Below are 18,559 nucleotides of genomic sequence, written 5' to 3' on the forward strand. Positions count from 1 at the left end.
TAAGGCCCCCACCTTCATTTTGGGGGTTGACAAAATTGGATACAGAAAGATTAATTTATAATGAGTAGATACCAAGAGAAATGGACATATGTCTAAATTAATTATTCAGAATTGTAATAGAACAGTATCTGTGCAGGTGCTGGAGGAGCTGGTTTTGTGTTTAACACTGGAGGAGTATTATGAGCAAGGGGAAGTCTCTCCTCAAAGGGTTCCATTATGAGAGATATTGTTAGGAAGCAGAACAAGGTTCTTTTGTTAACTGTAATTCCAGCGCCTGACTACATCCAGAGGACAAGTTCGGGTAATTTCTGTACGTGTGCTGTGACTTCTTTCTGCAGAAGGGAGCTGGGTACCACCTGGACCTGTTCTGGGTCGCTGTCCTCATGGTGGTGTGCTCTTTCATGGCTCTTCCCTGGTATGTGGCTGCTACTGTCATCTCCATTGCTCACATCGACAGTCTGAAGATGGAGACAGAGACTTCTGCACCTGGAGAACAACCCAAGTTTCTCGGAGTGAGGTGTGTTGTCACAGGGTCATGACCCCCTAAAGCCCATGAGTACACATCTTTGTGTCAATCATGTGGAGGTGGACACTGTCTGGGAATGAGGTGGATGGTGGTTGTCAATCGTGTGGAGATGGACACTGTCTAGGGATGCAGTGGATGGTGGTTGTCAATCATGTGGAGGTGGACACTGTCTAGGGATGTGGTGGATGGTGGTTGTCAACCATGTGGAGTTGGATACCATCTGGGGATGAGGCGGATGGTGGTTATCAATCATGTGGAGGTGGATACTGTCTGGGGATGAGGCGGATGGTGGTATTTAAGTAAATTATCTTTTCCAAAAAGGACCTTTTTTTCTTTTTTAATGTTTCTTTGGTTTTTCAAGACTAGGTGTCTCTGCGTAACTCTGGCTGTCCTGGAACTTGCTCTGTAGACCAGACTGTCCTTAAACTCAGAGATCTGGCTGCCTCTGCCTCCTGAGTACTGGGATTAAAGGTGTATGCCATTACCACCAGCAAGAAAGGACTTTTTAATAAAAAAGATAACTTGTTGCTTTTAGTTTGCTTCTTATAGTATGTAAATTTTCTTGATTTCTATCATCTTAAATGATGCAACATGAGAACATAAGTGATTTATTGTCTTCAATATGCAGCCGAGTGCTGCAGAGTGCTGGAAATCAGTCATGTGTAGACCTCAAAACCTTAAGTGTGCCATGATTCCTAGTATTCTATGAAGGAGTCAAGAACTCTCATTTCCCAGCCAATTTCTATTCCCACAAGAACTTGAGAAAGTATAACCTTCAAATATTAAATCAGAGTACTTGTGAGTGTTACTAGTAGAAAACCTTTATACACTATTGAGTGTCTTGTTTTTGTTTTTTTGTAGTAAGCTTTGCTCCCAAGAGCTGGGTTGCATAGCTCACACAACAGAGCCATCATTTCCCACGCCCCAACAGTGGGTGATTCTTTCTTGGGGGCTGGAGGGTGTTGGACTGTATCATATTTGTTAAAAAGTACTTCTGTTGTTGCAGATTTGGAAACTAGACTGTTGCGATTTATTGCACTCATGAAATTTCCCTGAGCTGTTTGTTAATTAGAATGTGGGACAATGTAATATCTGTCTCCCATGAAAGAAGGTATAATTACACAACAGCACAAGTTGTTTGAAAAATAAGGGCTTCAAAGAAGCCAGTAATTGATGGACCAAGAGCAAGTGATTTTTCTTTCTTGGTTCTGAAAGGAGCAAAAGCATTAGAAGAATCACTTTTTTTCTTCATGAGTTCAATAGTTTCAAGATATTTTTAAAGTTAACGCTTATATTGAATTCATAGGATATTCTTGAGATCTGAAGAACATCATAGCAATATCGTTGATGCTTTAGCCCAACACTGATTTGGTCTTTTTTTGAAGGTCTGTGAAAACTGGAATTAGATTGATAATCTTTGATTTTGTTTCAGGGAGCAAAGAGTCACTGGAACCCTTGTGTTTATTCTGACTGGCCTGTCCGTCTTCATGGCTCCCATCTTGAAGGTAAATACATACAACATGTACCTCTTCCCCTTCCTTGAAACACTCACTAACAACCAGACACACAAGTGTGAAATGCTTACAAGATTTCATAGGACATGGAAACAGGGGTCCATTAGAAAAAGGATTTTAAAAATACCTGCCTTGGTTTCCCCTTCCACCTGCACATTCTTATTTATTTTTTGCTGTTATTTTTGTGTTCTGACATCAGCAATATTGAAACATAGAAGGGCAGTGGCATACGTGTCTGTCTCACTGGTCTTCCTCCATGCCCAGCACTTGCTCTGTATTCCCCTTGTCTTCCACCCCTCTATCCACTTGCTTGTCTCCAAGTCCTGCCCCTTCCCAGACCCCCACAGAACGCTAATGATCATGCTGAATTTCTTTCCACTCTTTTGAGTTATGACCACATTTCTGTTTTTCCTTGAGTCAGAAGGCCTGTTAGTCCCAAAAGGGAGATGAGAATAAAATGACTGATTTATAACTGGAAAACTTGAGAAATGAACTTTTGAAGAATCATGGCATGATAGAATATTTAGAAGGTTGGAAATCAGTGTTTGGGGTGATTGATGGGGTGGGCGTGTGTGTAGACAGAGCAACACACATACAGTGGCCCCTTTGGGAGAAAGAACTAGAGACAAAAACTGACGTTTTTACTCGTGAAGCTTCCTGTTTTTATGATCCAAGCTATCTTCTCTCTCTTCTTTCTATTATAAAAATAATCTTCTTTCTATTATAAAAGTAATATTCCTCACCAATGAGCGGTAATTCGCATTTTATACTTAGTGCAACTGTGACTTTGCCCAGACCTGACAACCGTGAACAGCCACCGTTAACAATAGCTTACCGTTTTTCAAACTGAAACATTTTATTTTTAAACAGCTTAGCCTTTTAAGACTTTTGGATGCTTATTTGGCTGCACAAATAATGTAGTGATGTTACATGACTCTAAACACTTTAAGGGATGTTCAGGCATGACAGGGAGCAGCAAAAGCTTTCTCCTTCTCTCAGATTAGCAAGTTTCTTTCTGTGGCCACTCAAGGAGTCATAGTGGCGGGAGCTCAACTTCTGAGTCTAGAGACCAACTTTGCCTTTCAAGTACTAGGCTCATGCATACATTTGGTGTGACATAATTAATAAATAGTTAAAATACTTGGTTATCCACCATTTACCCTTGGTTTACGTAGTTTCCGTTTTCTGGTTAGCTTCTGAACAGGGTCATAAAGGACCCACAGAGGAACTGAGGTTAAACATGGTGTCAGAGAATTATTTCTGGCCTGTGTTCCATAGAGACAGGAAAATCCATGGTCAGTTCTACAAATGCAAGGAGGTGGATCTAAAGGCTTGGTGCAGTGGCTCTCATCCTGTGGGTTGTAGCCCCTTTGGAGCTGAATGATTCTTTCACAGGGGTCACCTAAGACAATTCGAGAACACAGATATTTATGTTACAATTAATAATAAAGGCAAACTTACAGTCATGAAGTAGTAATGACATAATTTTATGGTTGGGGGTCACCGTGAGGAACTGTATTAAAGGGTCGCAGCATTAGGAAGGTTGAGAACCACTGGACTGATGAATTTGAATCATTGTACCTTCTGCCAAGGACTTTTAGCTGTTTCTGTTCCCCTGGCAGGTCCTAACATATGATGCTGGTGGAAATGCGTAGTGACACCCTTATTTACCTCATGCAATGATATCATATCTGGAGGGGACACTGTGGGCAGCTGGGACCCTGTACTTTGGAAAGGAAGCACCAATCCCTGGCAGCTGGGCTCATGCAGCACACTGTCACAGTGCACCTTGCTTTTCTGGGGTCTCCTAGAAACGAAGTTTCTATGGAGTGGCAGCAGGCAGAAATCCTTCCAGTTTTCAAATGTGCTCACCGTCACCCAACCCTCCATTTTGTCTTGTATATGATTTGCTGTCATTAAAACAGTATAAAATTTTCCTGCTTCAGAAAAGGCAGTTGTACTTAAAACTCCCGTGTTTGTGTTACAGAAAATTTGGTTTTAATTATGGGGAACCTGTTAGTAGGTATGTATGTGTTGAAAAACATGGATCAAAGAAACCCAGGCTAACTCCAAGATATGCCAATTATATTTTTCTTTATTATAAGGGGCAAACTCATGAAACAAGAATGAGAAGTCCAACCTCAGCTGTGTAGCATGGGAACCACAGAGAGTGAGAGAGAAGTAGAGAGACAGAGAGAGAGAGAGAGAGAGAGAGAGAGAGAGAGAGAGAGAGAGAGAGAGAAAGAAAGAGTGGTTTTCTCAAGTACCCAAAAAAATCACATCCTAACCTGGTCCAACCTCTTAAAGATCATTGGCTGACAGAGATTCTCCAACAGCTCCCCCTTTTGTCTAGTAAGAGAGTTCCAAACCCAATACAAACTATATATATTAGGAACAGATATCAAGTATAAAATTAGGATTGCAACCATCACATACAATATTAAGCAAGGAATACATGCTAAATGTTTTAATAAACATTCTATCCTAAAGAGTCTAAGTCTTGCATTGGAGCTTGGCTAAATAATAAGAGGAAGGTAACTATGACTGTCTAATCTTCAGCCCCATCAAAGGCCTGAGAAGGAAAATAATATTACTTGAATGGACAGACATACAATCAAGCAGCTTTCAAAATGTAAAGTATATACAGAGACTACTGGCTGCCTGAGCAATCACCCACGGTGTCATTTCCAGTATTGAAGCAACCAACTTTGGCTAAGGCCTAGCGTAACTTACAGGCCATCTTTAGAGGCAGGAAATTTTTCAGAACTGTCTTACCCTATCTTGGCAAGGTTTGGCAGTCCTTTTCCTTGTGTTCTACTTATATACCATGTACTTTGTCAGTGGTCAAGGCATGGGCATTTTCTTGTCCAAAGGCCAATTGTGCCAAGAAGAAAACAAACTCCAAGTGGAGTGTCTTTGATGTTTAACATTCTCTAAGGAATAGATCGGTACTGTCAGGAGCAATCGTGTCTCAGGTCAACAGAACCCTCAGTTATTTAAATGCTATGTTCTACAGATCCTTGAAGTGGTTGAAGATTACCTACCTAGGCAGAATACAATCTCTATGTATCTAAAGAATCTGACTATTTGTATAACAAACGTGAGTGACTATTGACTTATAATGCTTAATACTTTTATAACTTAAAGAATAAGACTTCATATTAGAATATTAAACAATCTTTAAACAACTGTGTACTAAAGGAGGACAATGACCTCAATATATAAACTTGTATAAGTATCTTGATCAGAGGTAGGAATATATATTGTAATATGATAACTATATCCTAAAATTGTATTAATATACAAAAGGTCTTAAACAGAGATAGAAACATATATACATACAATCTGACAAAATAAATTTGCATAGATGTACAGGTATTGTAAACAGAAATAACAAATATAATTTGAACTTGTATCAATATACAAGAAACTATACCAATGTAAATTGTCCATAAATAATAGCTCACAAGTATTTACTTTATTACTCACTATTAGTATTATTATTATTAATGTGAATAAATTCACACTAAATTACCTATTAAGATTCCCCATCATGTATGGCTCCAAAGGGGCACACAAAACAAAACCTGTTTAAACTGTTAGCTTTAGAAAGACTGACAAAACTCATAGTAACAGGTCTCTCTGTACCCAAGTAAAGCTGCAGAGAAGTTGAAACTGAACCTTTTTATCCCATGTGCATTTAAAGCACCTTAGTATGTACAGGAAGGGGTCAGAACTCATTAAGAAGAGACAGGGAGTTCCAGGAAGCCACGAGCTGAACTTGCACTCCCCTTTGGCCATCCTGGCCAGCCCATGCCTTGACTTGCCTTACTGGGCTGCTAGTATCATCATGTGACTGTTTCTGTCTGGTGACTTTGATGCATCTGAAGAGTCTTTGTCTCCATTAGTGAAAAAAGTAATTCAACACACATTATTCCTTTTTTTCTTCTGGATTTTTCTACACAGTTTCTCTGTGTAGCCTTGGCTGTCCCGGAATTCACTCTGTGAACTAGGCTGGCCTGGAACTCATAGATCCTCATGCCTGTGCTTCCTGAGTGCTGGGATTTAAGGTGCGCACCACTACTGCCCAGCTTCAGCCAGCGGTTTCCCCAATGTAGGAAATGAAATTGTTTTGCCAATCTAGCTCACAAGAGACTATGGAACCCCTGATGTTAAAGCAGCCAGGGTGAAGCCTTTCCTCTCGCTTGAGCAAGTTGACATCTCCTGATAAGGATGGCTCTTTCAGATCACGTGCCCTTCTCAGCCCTGACAAGTTCTGTGCAAGTATCAGAGGTGCCTCGTTAGCATTTACAAAGTCAATACAGGAAGAAGCAGATGTTAAGGGCACAGTTTAACTGAAACGTAAGCCATGGCTAAGGAAAAGGTAATTAATAATTAACCTCAAAATTCATGCAGAAAGTGGTGTCACGGTTTACCCTCCCATGTGACTCTCTCTCTTCCCCCCCCCCTCTTCCTCTTCCTCTCCCTCTCTCCCTTTGCTCTCTCTCTTTTAAGCAACAGGTGATAACTTCAGAGAATAGTTTTACTTAAGATTCTGCCTTTTAAAGTTAGATCAAATGTATGGGAAATAGAGTTACATGTCAGTTTTTTAAAAATGAAATGGTTCAACTCCTTCTCTGCTCAACTCCTTTTCCTCCTCACAAGTTTAGTGACCTGAGATGAGATCAGAAATTTTCTTGCGTGCGTGAAGCCATAGAGGTGCTTGCCTGCTTACGCAAGGTTACTTTGAACATGCAGTTTATGGTCTCCATTTTGATCTCCGTGCCGAAATCCGTCTTTCATGTGGAGGAATGTAAGAAATGATAGTGTACCAGCTTTAAGTTCATGAGGATACCATTGACCCTGGCCAGCTGCAGTCACAGATGCCTCAAAGCACTAAATCGCGTCATCACTTAGTTCAGAACTGCTGGGAAGTAAGAATAACTGGCTTCCCAGGCTGGCAACCTGGCTTCCGCTGAGCATCCACAGTGGACAAGCTGCCGGGGACTGCTAGTGTTCTGTAAGTGGTGACCGCGGAGCAGCAAAGAGATGAAAGGCTGCGCTGCCTTTCTCTGTTTTCCTGGCACGACTCAAGAAATAAAGATCAAGTAAAGTTCACTGTTGCCTCTGCTTAGATTAGTTTATCTTTAACGTGAGGCGTGGCCAAAAGTGATCGTTAAGATTTGTTAGTGCACTAAAGTGTGGAAGACAGCCTTTAATTTGTACTTGGCAGATGCTTGATCTCCACATGCATCCTGGACCATGCACGCAGGACAGCGATGGTAGAGGTGACCGCGGGTGGTGATGACCTTAAGCTACTGTCTGTTGAGCTGGGCCTCAGATTAAAGAGTCATCACAGATTTAGAAAATTGAGTCTTCCACCGGTGCCTGTAAGAACTATATGAATAATATCTCTGCTTTAAATATAGGGAAATTATGAATAACTCATTAGATTTCAAAATGCATAGGTGATAGAGACAAGATTTGAACTCTGGAAGTTCTGGCAAAAAACCAGCTCTGTAGCCTTGTACAATGTGTGCCTTTCAAAATAAAACGTGGTACTTGGCCTTCAAAGAATCCCTGCTTTCTTTTCTCATAAGATTATCTTTCCCAGATTCTTTGATCTCACTTGGAATCCTTTTTATGTTGAGAAAATGATGTAACTTTCATAAACCCCTCTTCAGACCTCATTCCAGGCTGTGCACCGGAGGCTTCTTTATCCGTATAGATTTTTAAGACTTAAGAGAGTTAGGGAATTATGTTAGTAACATATTGCCAGGGCAGGCTAGCTGAAAGAGTAATATAGTAAAAATTAACTCAAGCAGGGCTTCAAGTCAGACCGTCCAGTCGGCCCTCCCTGCACCCTAGCCACTCTCCCCACCCACCCTGCCCTAGTCCCTCCGTGAGGAATCAGGGAGACCTCTGGTTGGGAACTGCAGGCAGCTTCCTTGACACATCCGTCGATGTCCTCAGGATAAGGATGGGATAAGCTCTACATTCATCATTTGTTCCTTGTCATTGTAATTAACTAATTGGCAAGACGTTTTTCTGTCATGTGGTCCTATAGGTGCTTTCTACTGAAGGGGGGCTCAGAGTAAGAGAAACAAGCAAGAGTCTCAGTATTCAGTAGCTAGAATCCAAATCCAGGTCTGCTCAACTTCTGTTACCAATGCCTTACTTTTAGTGATAGACACACACACACACACACACACACACACACACACACACACACGAACACACACGCATGAATGCACGCACGCTGAATATAAAGCCATCCAGAGATCTTGGTCCTTACTGAGTTCTTAGCCATTGTTGGTAGCCACGGTTTCCCCTTTTTATCAAATGTCCTTGCACAGTTTTTCCTCTGGGAGTGTTCCACTACGATTGACAAATCATTAGGAGATACACGGGAAAATAGAGAGACCAGTTCACCAGAATTAGACAATTTGGTGACATAGTATTAAGATGTTAAATCTTATTTTGATTTTGTCTCACTTTTATTATTCCATATAGGTTCAGCCATTTAATTCTTTCATTTTTTTAGCATTTATTGCTTATAACACTTCCTTGAAATTCCTCTTTTGCTTCCTGGGTATCATTAATGATATAATTGTTTACATGGGTTACCACTTAGGAATCTTGACATGCCTATGAAATGGGTATTTTTAGTTTCTCCTGCCTTGCTCTGTAAAAATGTCCACTATCACTGTTTTATTGTACATGTTTTGTAGAGTTCATTACTTATAGATATTGTCACATGGCAATCTTTCTGCCTCAGCCTCTTACACAAGCATAAGCTATCCTACCCTGGGTGGCTCTCACTTTTAAAAGCATTTTTTTCTTCTCCTTTTGAGAACTTTCTGTTTTGGTGAATGATTATACTGTAATTAATTTTTAAACATTGACCTTCTGATGTGATCCATGAACTAATTCTATGAAAGATACCCTCCAGCCCAACAGGTCTGTAAGGTTTCATTAGTTTCATTTATATTTATATTGATACATACTATTGTGAAGGAAATGCAAATATCATAAGCATTTGTATCATATTAATCTAACCAAAAATCAATTTTACAACCTATGTGTACTGTTTTTCTCCTAATTGATATATGTGTTAGTATCCCTAATTATTTTCTTGTTTACATCCATGCATGCCATCCCATGTTGTAGATTTTGTGAAATCTGTTAACGTAAGTTCAGAGAATGAGTTTACCGCCCAAGGCAAGGCACAGTGTTCCTCTGCTATGATAGCAGAGCACAGTAGGGAAAAAAAAGTTTAGTTAAAGCCCAGGGCAGGATAGGCCTTTTGTAACACTTCCGAACTGGAGAAGTGCTTTACTCAGATTAAAACAAACAAACAAACAAACAAATAAATAAATAAATAAATAGCCACTGCACAGCTGGAGAGATGGCTCAGCGGTGAAGAGCCCTGATTACTTTTCCAGAGGACCTGGGTTCAATTTCCAGCATCCACATGGCAACTCACAGCTGTCTATAATTCTAGTTCCGGGGGAATTGACACCCTCACATAGACATGCATGCAGGCAAAATACCAATGCACGTGGATTAAAAACTAAATTTAAATAAAAACCCAAGCAGTTTCCCATGAATCAACTGTTCTTTCCTGCATGTACCCCTCCTTTTTTAACTTGGAGCATTAGAAATGTAATAATAAACGAAAAAATATCTAGGGAAAATAGGTGCCTTAAAAATGATCAGAGACATAAATTAAATCATTTATGCATCTTATTTTTTTTTAATCTTTGGAAAACGTCCATAGAGAGTCATGAGTTAACCTAAGCACACATATGCTGAAAGACTTGGAGGCTTGTGTTTGAGGCCAGGTGGTATGAGTGTGATGTGCCTACCGCTCTGTGGTCACTGCCCAGTATTGCAGCAAGCTGGCTGCCTGCCAGCATGGTCCTCCTACCCACCTCATCATTCGGTTCCTTTTCTTTTTCATTCTTTTCTGAGCTCAAGATTAAAATGAGTTCCGACAGAACTGCTAATCCTTTTTTGAGCAAACACTTGATGGTTTTGTAGAAATGTGTATTTTCCCTACTGAACTTTGACCATTGCTGTAACTAACTGGTAATAACTGGAGGCAGCTGCGGTTCATTTTAGACTTCACCAGTTCTCAATGGTGGCCAGAGGGTCCCAGGCAGAGCAGAATCAGGGAATTGCAATAAGATGGTTCTAGAAATGATGCTTCATTTAATACACACAGTAGTTTTAAAATTCTACCTTAAAGGAATACTCTGTCTGTTGGTTATAATGGCCACACGCGGATTTGCTGGCTGACTTTAATCACGTTTCCGGTTTTGTATTTTAGCTTTGAAAAGTCCTTTAGGTTTTGGAACTTCTTTTCAAACCCAAGGCTGATGCCTGTTGTCATCCGGACAGATTTCTCAGAATTAGCATATTGCTTGATTCCCTAGTGTGACAACTAGCATTTCACAGGTCTAGGGGCAAACAACATACCCACGCGGATTAGTCCTTCTCATTGTTAAAACCCTTCACGCTGTTGTGGATATTTTACTAAATAAGGCATTAAAATATTAATGGAGTTTTAAAAGATGCGCATTAATCCATACGTGTAATTAATTGCTTCCAGGTGTTCCCTGCTGCTTTCAAGCCACCTTCTTATTAGTTTGTAGCTAAATAGTCCTGACAAGCAAAGGGACAGCCACTTGATGTTTATTTTACTGAGGGAGGCATTTTCTCACAAGCTGATACCACAAGGAGAAACCAACAGACTGTTACAAAAGGATGTTGGTTCCAGCACAAGGCAATTTGCTACCTCGGCCTGTACCTCACAGCCCACACAAACATCTGGGTTGCATAGTCCAATGCTTTTAAGAGCCAAGGGAGCCCAAACAGTTTCCCATTAAAAAAGTATTGTCGAGGCCACGTATGCTCATTATTAGAAAAAAAGAAGGAAAAGTTAAATTAATTTGAAAGTTCCCTTTGTCTTCATTTAGTTCTAATACAAGCTTAGACTTTTATCAGTTGATGAGCTATATGCACTAACCAGTTTGAGGCTGCTCGTTGTTACATGCTGGGTTTGCGTTCAGGTTTAACCTCCATTTAAATTCTCCCTCTCCCTAAATCTCTGCAACACTGTTTTAAATCAGTTTCCCTTGTTTTCCTTTCCAGTTTATCCCCATGCCTGTTTTGTATGGTGTGTTCCTGTACATGGGTGTGGCCTCACTTAATGGTGTGCAGGTAAGGTTCTCCAGCGGTCTGAGCAAGCTGCGCGTGTCTTAGAGAAGGTTGGTCCTAGATCTGTGATGGAGGCGCTAATCATTAACCACACACTCTTTATAAAATACGTTCATTTTCTACTTCCTCAATCTTTCATTGGCTTTTCAATTCTGATGTCAGCAACGAAACTAGCTGGTGTCAAGAAATGCTGTTCTGGACGCTCATTCCTACAAGGGGTCATCTGGTGGGGAAAGGTGCTCTGTACTGCTATCACCACCACTGACACCACCACCTCCCCCTCCCCACTCCTCCATGCCCCTCCTTTCCCCATCTTCCCTTTTCTCATCTTCTTTCCTCATCTTTCTCTTGACCTTGTTTGATTCTGCGTTGCACACGTCTAAGCTCAATGATCAAAAGTTTGGCAACAATAAATTAGAATTCATGTGTATTAGGTATTTCTGTCATCGAAAATTTCAGCTGTTCACAACTTCAGTTAAAATGTCCACCCCTGCCCTTGCCAATGGCCCTGCCCCTGCCAGTGCCCCTGCTTCTGCCCTGGTCCACTTTTTAAAACATTTGCTAGGGAAAACATTGTGAGGGGCTTTGTCTCTCCGCGGAGGTTTAATTTAATTGGCAGCAGGAAACTGGAAGTTCCGCTGCTTTCTGGCACCCTGTTAATTGTAGCCTTTTTTTAGCGCTCAGTAATGCTTTAATGGGAAAAGACTGCGTGTTCTGTGAACATCGTAAGAATTCATTTGAACTCCTTCAGAACAGCCCTTGCTTTCATTTATTGCATTTGTATTAACTTGGTTTTAAAGTCAGATAGATCTGGGCAAATGGCCAGACCCCCCAAAAAGCGAAGCAAAGCTCCTTCACTATTCCTGGTTTTGATCCAGGAGAAGAGTTCTTCCGCACTGGGATATTTGTTAGGAATCATAAAGTACTTCTTCATGGGCTGCACCAGGTGAATGGCAGCATAAGTTGATTTGTGCCAGTGAAGCGTTTAGGAAGTATAGCTTTGTAAAATATTTTATTCTTGTCTGTCATTAATAATACACTTTCTTCTCCAATATGAACATTAGATGCCTCGAAACTAATAGTTATTATTTTTTTGTTTGCCCTTAAGGATCCAGTGTAAATCAGAGATTTGTTTGAGGGTGTTCCAGGGAACTTTATCAATGGCTAGAACTGAGTGCTTGTCTATACAGAGAAGAAAAGAGCCAGCCATCTTGCAATGATGGGCGAAGGAAGTGTTGTAGGAACAGCTAGTGAACTGTGTAACTCCTGACGTGTTATTATTATCCTAAATGCCTTTCCACTGTTCCTTACTTTTCCTTTGATTCTTTCTCTTCTAGTCCCTTTTGACAAACTTGGTTTAGCAAAAAAACAAAACAAAAAAAAAACAACCAACTTTGAAATCTAATCTTTATAGTTAAAAGTTTTCTAAAGGGAGAAGGAAAACCTTCAAAAGGGTAGTAGCTCTGAAGAAGGTTGTGATATAGTGTCACTAACTGTTCCTTCTTCTTTCTGTTCAACACAACATGGTTTCTGAGTTCTTGTTGTTGGTGTTTTGAGACTCACTGGAATGGGTATGAAACCCATCTCCAAAAAGAAATGCTAGCACACTGGTAGATATGGCTGTGCCCATCAAATGATAACCTAGAGAAAGAACGTGGGATTTATTGGTGTACTCTGCATTCCCATTTTCAGGTTAGATGCTTTAGAACAACTCTGCAATGCTTATAAGGTTGGGTATCATGTGTTCTTCTTTCAGATAAGACAACTGAGGCAGGAACACATGCATAAGTTAGATGTCTTCCTTCAGTACATCATACCAAAATAGGTTCAGAATCCTCTGTGTTGAGAAGCAGAGAGCAGAAATAGAAGGTAGAGGAAGAACAGCTAGAATTTATGTTTGCTTTGTAACTTTATCCTTGGTGCCCACTTTATCTTATATGCCTGCTAACAACTCTGCAAACAAAAATGATCAGTTAGAAGACTGGTAACATGATCTGGCTGTACTAATGTATGTCCCCTACTCCCTAAGCTGAGCTTTGTCCTTTGAAGAGGACATGGCTAGCCTGAAATACACAATGCAAATCACTCAGGGCTAGTTAAGCAGACCCAAAATGACTCAGATGACTCTTCAAATAATATGTTGGCTTTTCTTCCACCTTCCTCCCCAGTTCATGGACCGTCTCAAGCTGCTTCTGATGCCCCTGAAGCATCAGCCTGACTTCATCTACCTGCGCCACGTCCCCCTGCGCCGAGTCCATCTCTTCACCTTCCTGCAGGTGTTGTGCCTGGCTCTGCTCTGGATCCTCAAGTCAACAGTGGCTGCTATTATTTTTCCAGTCATGGTAGGTCTTCCTAATTGAAACTGTCCATGGCTTTATGCATATCACATGTATGCATGACTATATCCATGATTGTATGCATATCGCATAGCTATTGTGACAGGGAAAACCCAGATCGTATAAGTGATAGTCTTTCGCTGTCTTTCTACCTTTCAGTTCATCATGTTGACCAGTTGGAGCTTAAGTTTCCCATGGTAGAATCATGCCCTCCTGAGTTCAAATACTGGCTCAAGTTCCTGCTGGTCAGCAAACATCCTTTAGCCACCATGAACTCATCAGTGGGAGGGTAGCATTGTTATTGTTCTAAGCATTGATAATGAATGCCAAGTGTATAACACAATGTCTGGCAAGCAGTACACATCAGTTCACATTTTCAAGGTATTGTATAATAGAAGCAATCTAAATAAGAATAAAGTACACTTCAGTCCAAATAGTAGAAGCATGTAGACTTATGAGAAAAGGCAGGGCTCATAAGAAGAAGTAGAGTTTATAGATTCATGTGATTTTCATTGTTTTAAGGATAGGGCTGGACTCCAGTCTTCCTGTGATAGTACTCAGAGTGAAGCAAGTAACTGTCCCAATGAATCAAAAGTCAAAGAAGAAATGCAAGCTCTTTGTCTTGCCTCCTTATACTTTATTGTAATTCCATTGCTTGCAAGAAACTATGTTGTGTGACAAAACTTTTCCTGGGGAGATGCAACACTCTTGTATGCTCACCCCAGATAGGAAGCCCACCATAGACCAAAGTACCAATACCACCTGAAAGAAAAAGTTTTAGCTCAGGACACCCCAGGACCAAGTCTTAGCGCAAAGGAGATTTATTTGCCTCAGAGGGACAAAGCGTGGGGATTAAGAAACAACTACGGGAGGTAGAGGATGAGGGAGAAAGGGAGAGGAACAAGGGAGAGGGGATAAGGATGTTTGTCCCTGAGGGGAAAGAAGGACAGCCTCAGGATAGAGAGGAGCTAGACATGACTCATAGGCAAATGGCAGTTTATAAAGGTAAAAGGGGAAACCCCATGTTAGGATGAGGTGTTTAATTTTAATTGGGCTTCTTAATTAGGTGAGCCAAGGGTGGCTTTTAATTGCTGGATTTCAATACTTTGCTGGCTGGACCTTGGTAGTCAGCCTCAGGAGGAGGAAGTGGCCAAATAAGGGAATGGACCTTAATGGCTAGCATCAGGAATATAATCAAAGAGTTTTTAGCAAGGCAGAGGGAATGGGGGAGAAGGGTAAGGTTTGCCAGAGCCATGCTCAAGTGGGCTAGTGTCCTGTCAGTCATTAGGAAAGTCCAATTTGGTGAACAAATGAGTTTTATTGGGGTTATTTATAGGAATATGAGTGAGAGGTTACTTATAGGAATGGAAAACACTCAAAGACAGCTGCATCACCAAGGGCCACCCCAACATGAGTGACAGCTCACAAAGCTGGGGATTTGGAGCACACTGCAAGAAGGAAGTGTGCAAGAAGTTAAACAAGTTGTAGAGCAACCTTTCCAGCTCTCTCAGTTGGTCTGAGAGCCTTCTCTGAAAGCTTAGCTCTTTTGGTCTGTGAAGGACTTTCAGGCTTTATTGCTTACTCTGGCTGGGAGAGGCCCAGTGAATCTAGTCAGTTTCAGGAACTTCCTGAAACTATTTGGAGTTGTTTACATTCCTGTTTAAGGATCTTCCATGCAGTTTCAGTTTTGGAGTGTTTCAGTCTTGGAGGAAACTGATACACAAGAGTAACAACAGTACCTAAGAGTGACCTCAAAGCCAGCATCTCAGTTCTGTTCCATCATCCCTAGGATTCTGGAAACCATTTCTGTACCATATACTTAGCAGATTTTGTTTTGAAAGTCTTCTTACTCATAACAGGGATTTTTATTTCATTATGTATGCATTTTCTGTTTATGATTGTATTTCTTTTTATTCCCAGGGACATAAAAAAAATGGTTTAAAATATTACTGACATTTTTTAAGCAAGTTTTTTTTTAAATTGATAGTCCCTTACATATTTTTTCCCCTTAAATTGTACTAACTTACTATAAAACAAATGGAACATGAGAAGAGACTTCCCACTTACCAGTTAGTGCCTTCTTTCTACCTACCTGTTAATTTGTTAAAAAAAAAAAAGGAAAATTTAGATACCCATAATAAATTTGAAATACATCCAGTAAATTTACTTTTATAAAATATTATTTTTCCAAAGATTTCCTTAGCTTCATAAATGATTTAGAATGTTCATGGGGTAGAGGTTATTGTTCTCTCAGGAGATGGATGCCTCACATAAAGAGCGCAGTGTGGATAAAGGTCCCCGCGTTTGGCATGTGGCTATGTGTGACTTTTGTTGTTGAACAGCCGAACCTCCACAGAGGAAAGGCAGGAGAGTGAGTCATGTGATGAAATTTGGTTTTTGTCTGCAGAATAAAAAAACCTAATGAAACAATGCACAGTTCACAGAACCAAAGATACAGAGGTAAAAACTGTAGGCCTCAGAAGCAACAAAGTGGCCCCAAGAGATTAAATATAGAATATATATCACTTATCGTGAGAAATGGCTAGACTGATGATAGTTCATTAAGAGTGCCTTCTCGCTCACAACTCCCTGTAGTTCTGACACTCTCTTCTGGCCTCCACTGGTACTTACACATGTGTGTGTATACACAGACACACATATAAATAAAAATAAAATAAATGTAAAAAGAGGCAGATACCTGTCCACATTGTGTCCTTTGTTTACTGGTATCACAACCTTGGACAGCATAGCATTTATAAATTTCAGTTTTCTCCAGCATAAGAGGGAAATAATATATTTCTGGAATTTGTTGTAAAGAATAAATGAACTAATATTTCCTAAGTGTTCATCAAGGACCAGTAATATGATAAACATTTAGTTTATAATATTGACTAGTTTTTAGACCTGTATAATTTAAAATTTTCCAATAATTAGGAATTACATGCAAAGTTTTTTTTTACCTTAAAGCTTTTAATTTTATTAAAAACCAAACATGCAAGTAAATGGTTTCAGAAAAAAATTACCTCTCATTCTAATTGATTTGAATATAAACATACATTTTCTGATCAAATATAATCATATGTCTTTATGAACAAAACAAAGTGGATTTTGACTGGTATTTTTATCAAATAACTTCCCCAAGGAGTTGGTCACTGGGTAAGCAGTTCTGTTGGACCCTGAACCAGTATGGATTTCTGCTGATGCTGATGGGCTTATGACATCATCTAACATGACATGTTTGCTGCTGATGTTGATGAGCAGCATAACAGCATCCTTATGACATCATCTGACTTGACCTGTTTGCTGCTGATGTTGATGGACAACATCATCAGCATCCTTATGACATCATCTGACATGACCTGTTTGCTGCTAATGCTGATGGACAGCATCATCAGCGTCCTTATGACATCATCTGACATGACCTGTTTTATTGTTGTATTTCCAGATCTTGGCACTCGTAGCTGTCAGAAAAGGTATGGACTACCTCTTCTCCCAGCATGACCTCAGCTTCCTTGATGATGTCATTCCAGAAAAGGACAAGAAAAAGAAAGAGGATGAGAAGAAAAAGAAAAAGAAGAAAGGAAGTTTGGATAGTGACAATGATGACGTAAGGAAAACTCCCAGCTTTCCACGTGAAACCAGTTAAAGGAACATTGTTCGCATGTATTTGTGCTACATTAGCCCTGTACTTACAGGCAAATAGTTTTCATTATCTCTCTATAACTCTTAAAAAAGATGGGAAGGTCTTTTTCTTGAATTATCCTCATTAGTGCCACAGTCCAGAAGGTTCTCCTATAGGATTAATTATAGTTAGGTGATTAATTTGAGAAATGAAAATATTCATATTCTTTAGATCATGTCATAGAAGTATATATGCTTGAGATGGAGTGTGACATCTATAATCAGTGCCCACAGAAAATTTAGGCTTTATTTTTCTTATATATTCATGTGAGTGTGTGCGCGTGCGCGCGCGCACACACACACACACACACACACACACACACACATGCATGCACACAGAATATGAGAACTCAAATCAGCAGCCTTTTGAAAGGATTGTTAAAATGGTGCTTTCTGTGGATTTTTTTTGAGGGGGGGATTACTTAGCCATATTAGAAAATAATGGCCTCACATTAAAATTCTGATTGAATATGATCATTCATCTCTGTGAACAAACAAAGTGAATTCTGAATGAGACTTTTGTCAAACAACTCCCCTATGAAGACTGTGTGTCACTCAGCGAGCAGTTCTGTCAGGTTCTAGATCTATGGAGATTTCTGCTGGTGTTGGTGTGACAACAGCATCTTCAGCATTTTTATGACATCAATTTGCTTGTGGCCCTGCAATCCTAAAGTCGGAATATAATTAATTTTTAATTCATAACTTCAACCCAGCATGCCTTATCTCCAGCTGTCATAACAAATCCTTAAAGTGCATATTTTTTGTTGACATTTTTAGATAAGGAAATTTATAATGATAAACATTGACTTTTTATTTTTCAGAACCTAAAGATCATTAGCTTGAGGTATTATTGACAAATGAGAACATATACATTTAAAGCTTACAGTGTAGTGCCCGGGCACGTATATTAAAGTCATTTTTCTAGTTGTGCACAGCTGGCCATAGCAAAGCCAGAGCTCCTACCCGAGCTTCTCTGTGTGTTCATAGTTGATCGGGCTGTCTGGTTGTATTCTTCTTGTAGAATGTGGATATAGTACAGTAAAGGGAAGCAACAGACAGAATTGGATTTCAGATAAATTGATCCAATAAGAAAAGGCTAAATGTACGAGACACATTTAGCTATAAAGGGCTCTGAGGGGACTTCTGTGACTATCACCATCCATCTTCTGAGAGAGCAGGTCTATAGATTTTCTCTTTCCTGAGGAAGAAGGAAAAGCAGAACATGTGTTTAAACTGCAGCCGAGATGAGCGTGCTGTATTCAAAAAGAACAATATTAAAA

At 40.0% G+C, this 18,559-nt stretch overlaps 1 protein-coding gene across 2 annotated transcripts in view; it reads left to right on the plus strand.

Annotated features, from left to right (window-relative positions):
• Slc4a4 (solute carrier family 4 member 4) overlaps positions 1–18,559 on the plus strand; it is a 329,959-nt gene that overhangs the window by 302,549 nt on the left and 8,851 nt on the right. For both annotated transcript variants that reach the window (XM_013350885.2, XM_005359460.2), the window contains exons 19-23: positions 339–517; positions 1,959–2,031; positions 11,197–11,265; positions 13,431–13,604; positions 17,044–17,205. In XM_013350885.2, the coding sequence (XP_013206339.1) occupies positions 339–517; positions 1,959–2,031; positions 11,197–11,265; positions 13,431–13,604; positions 17,044–17,205 (657 nt within the window). The remainder of the gene's footprint in view (positions 1–338; positions 518–1,958; positions 2,032–11,196; positions 11,266–13,430; positions 13,605–17,043; positions 17,206–18,559) is intronic.

This window comes from Microtus ochrogaster, linkage group LG1 (genome assembly GCF_000317375.1).
Source record: "Microtus ochrogaster isolate Prairie Vole_2 linkage group LG1, MicOch1.0, whole genome shotgun sequence".
Lineage (NCBI taxonomy): Eukaryota > Metazoa > Chordata > Mammalia > Rodentia > Cricetidae > Microtus > Microtus ochrogaster.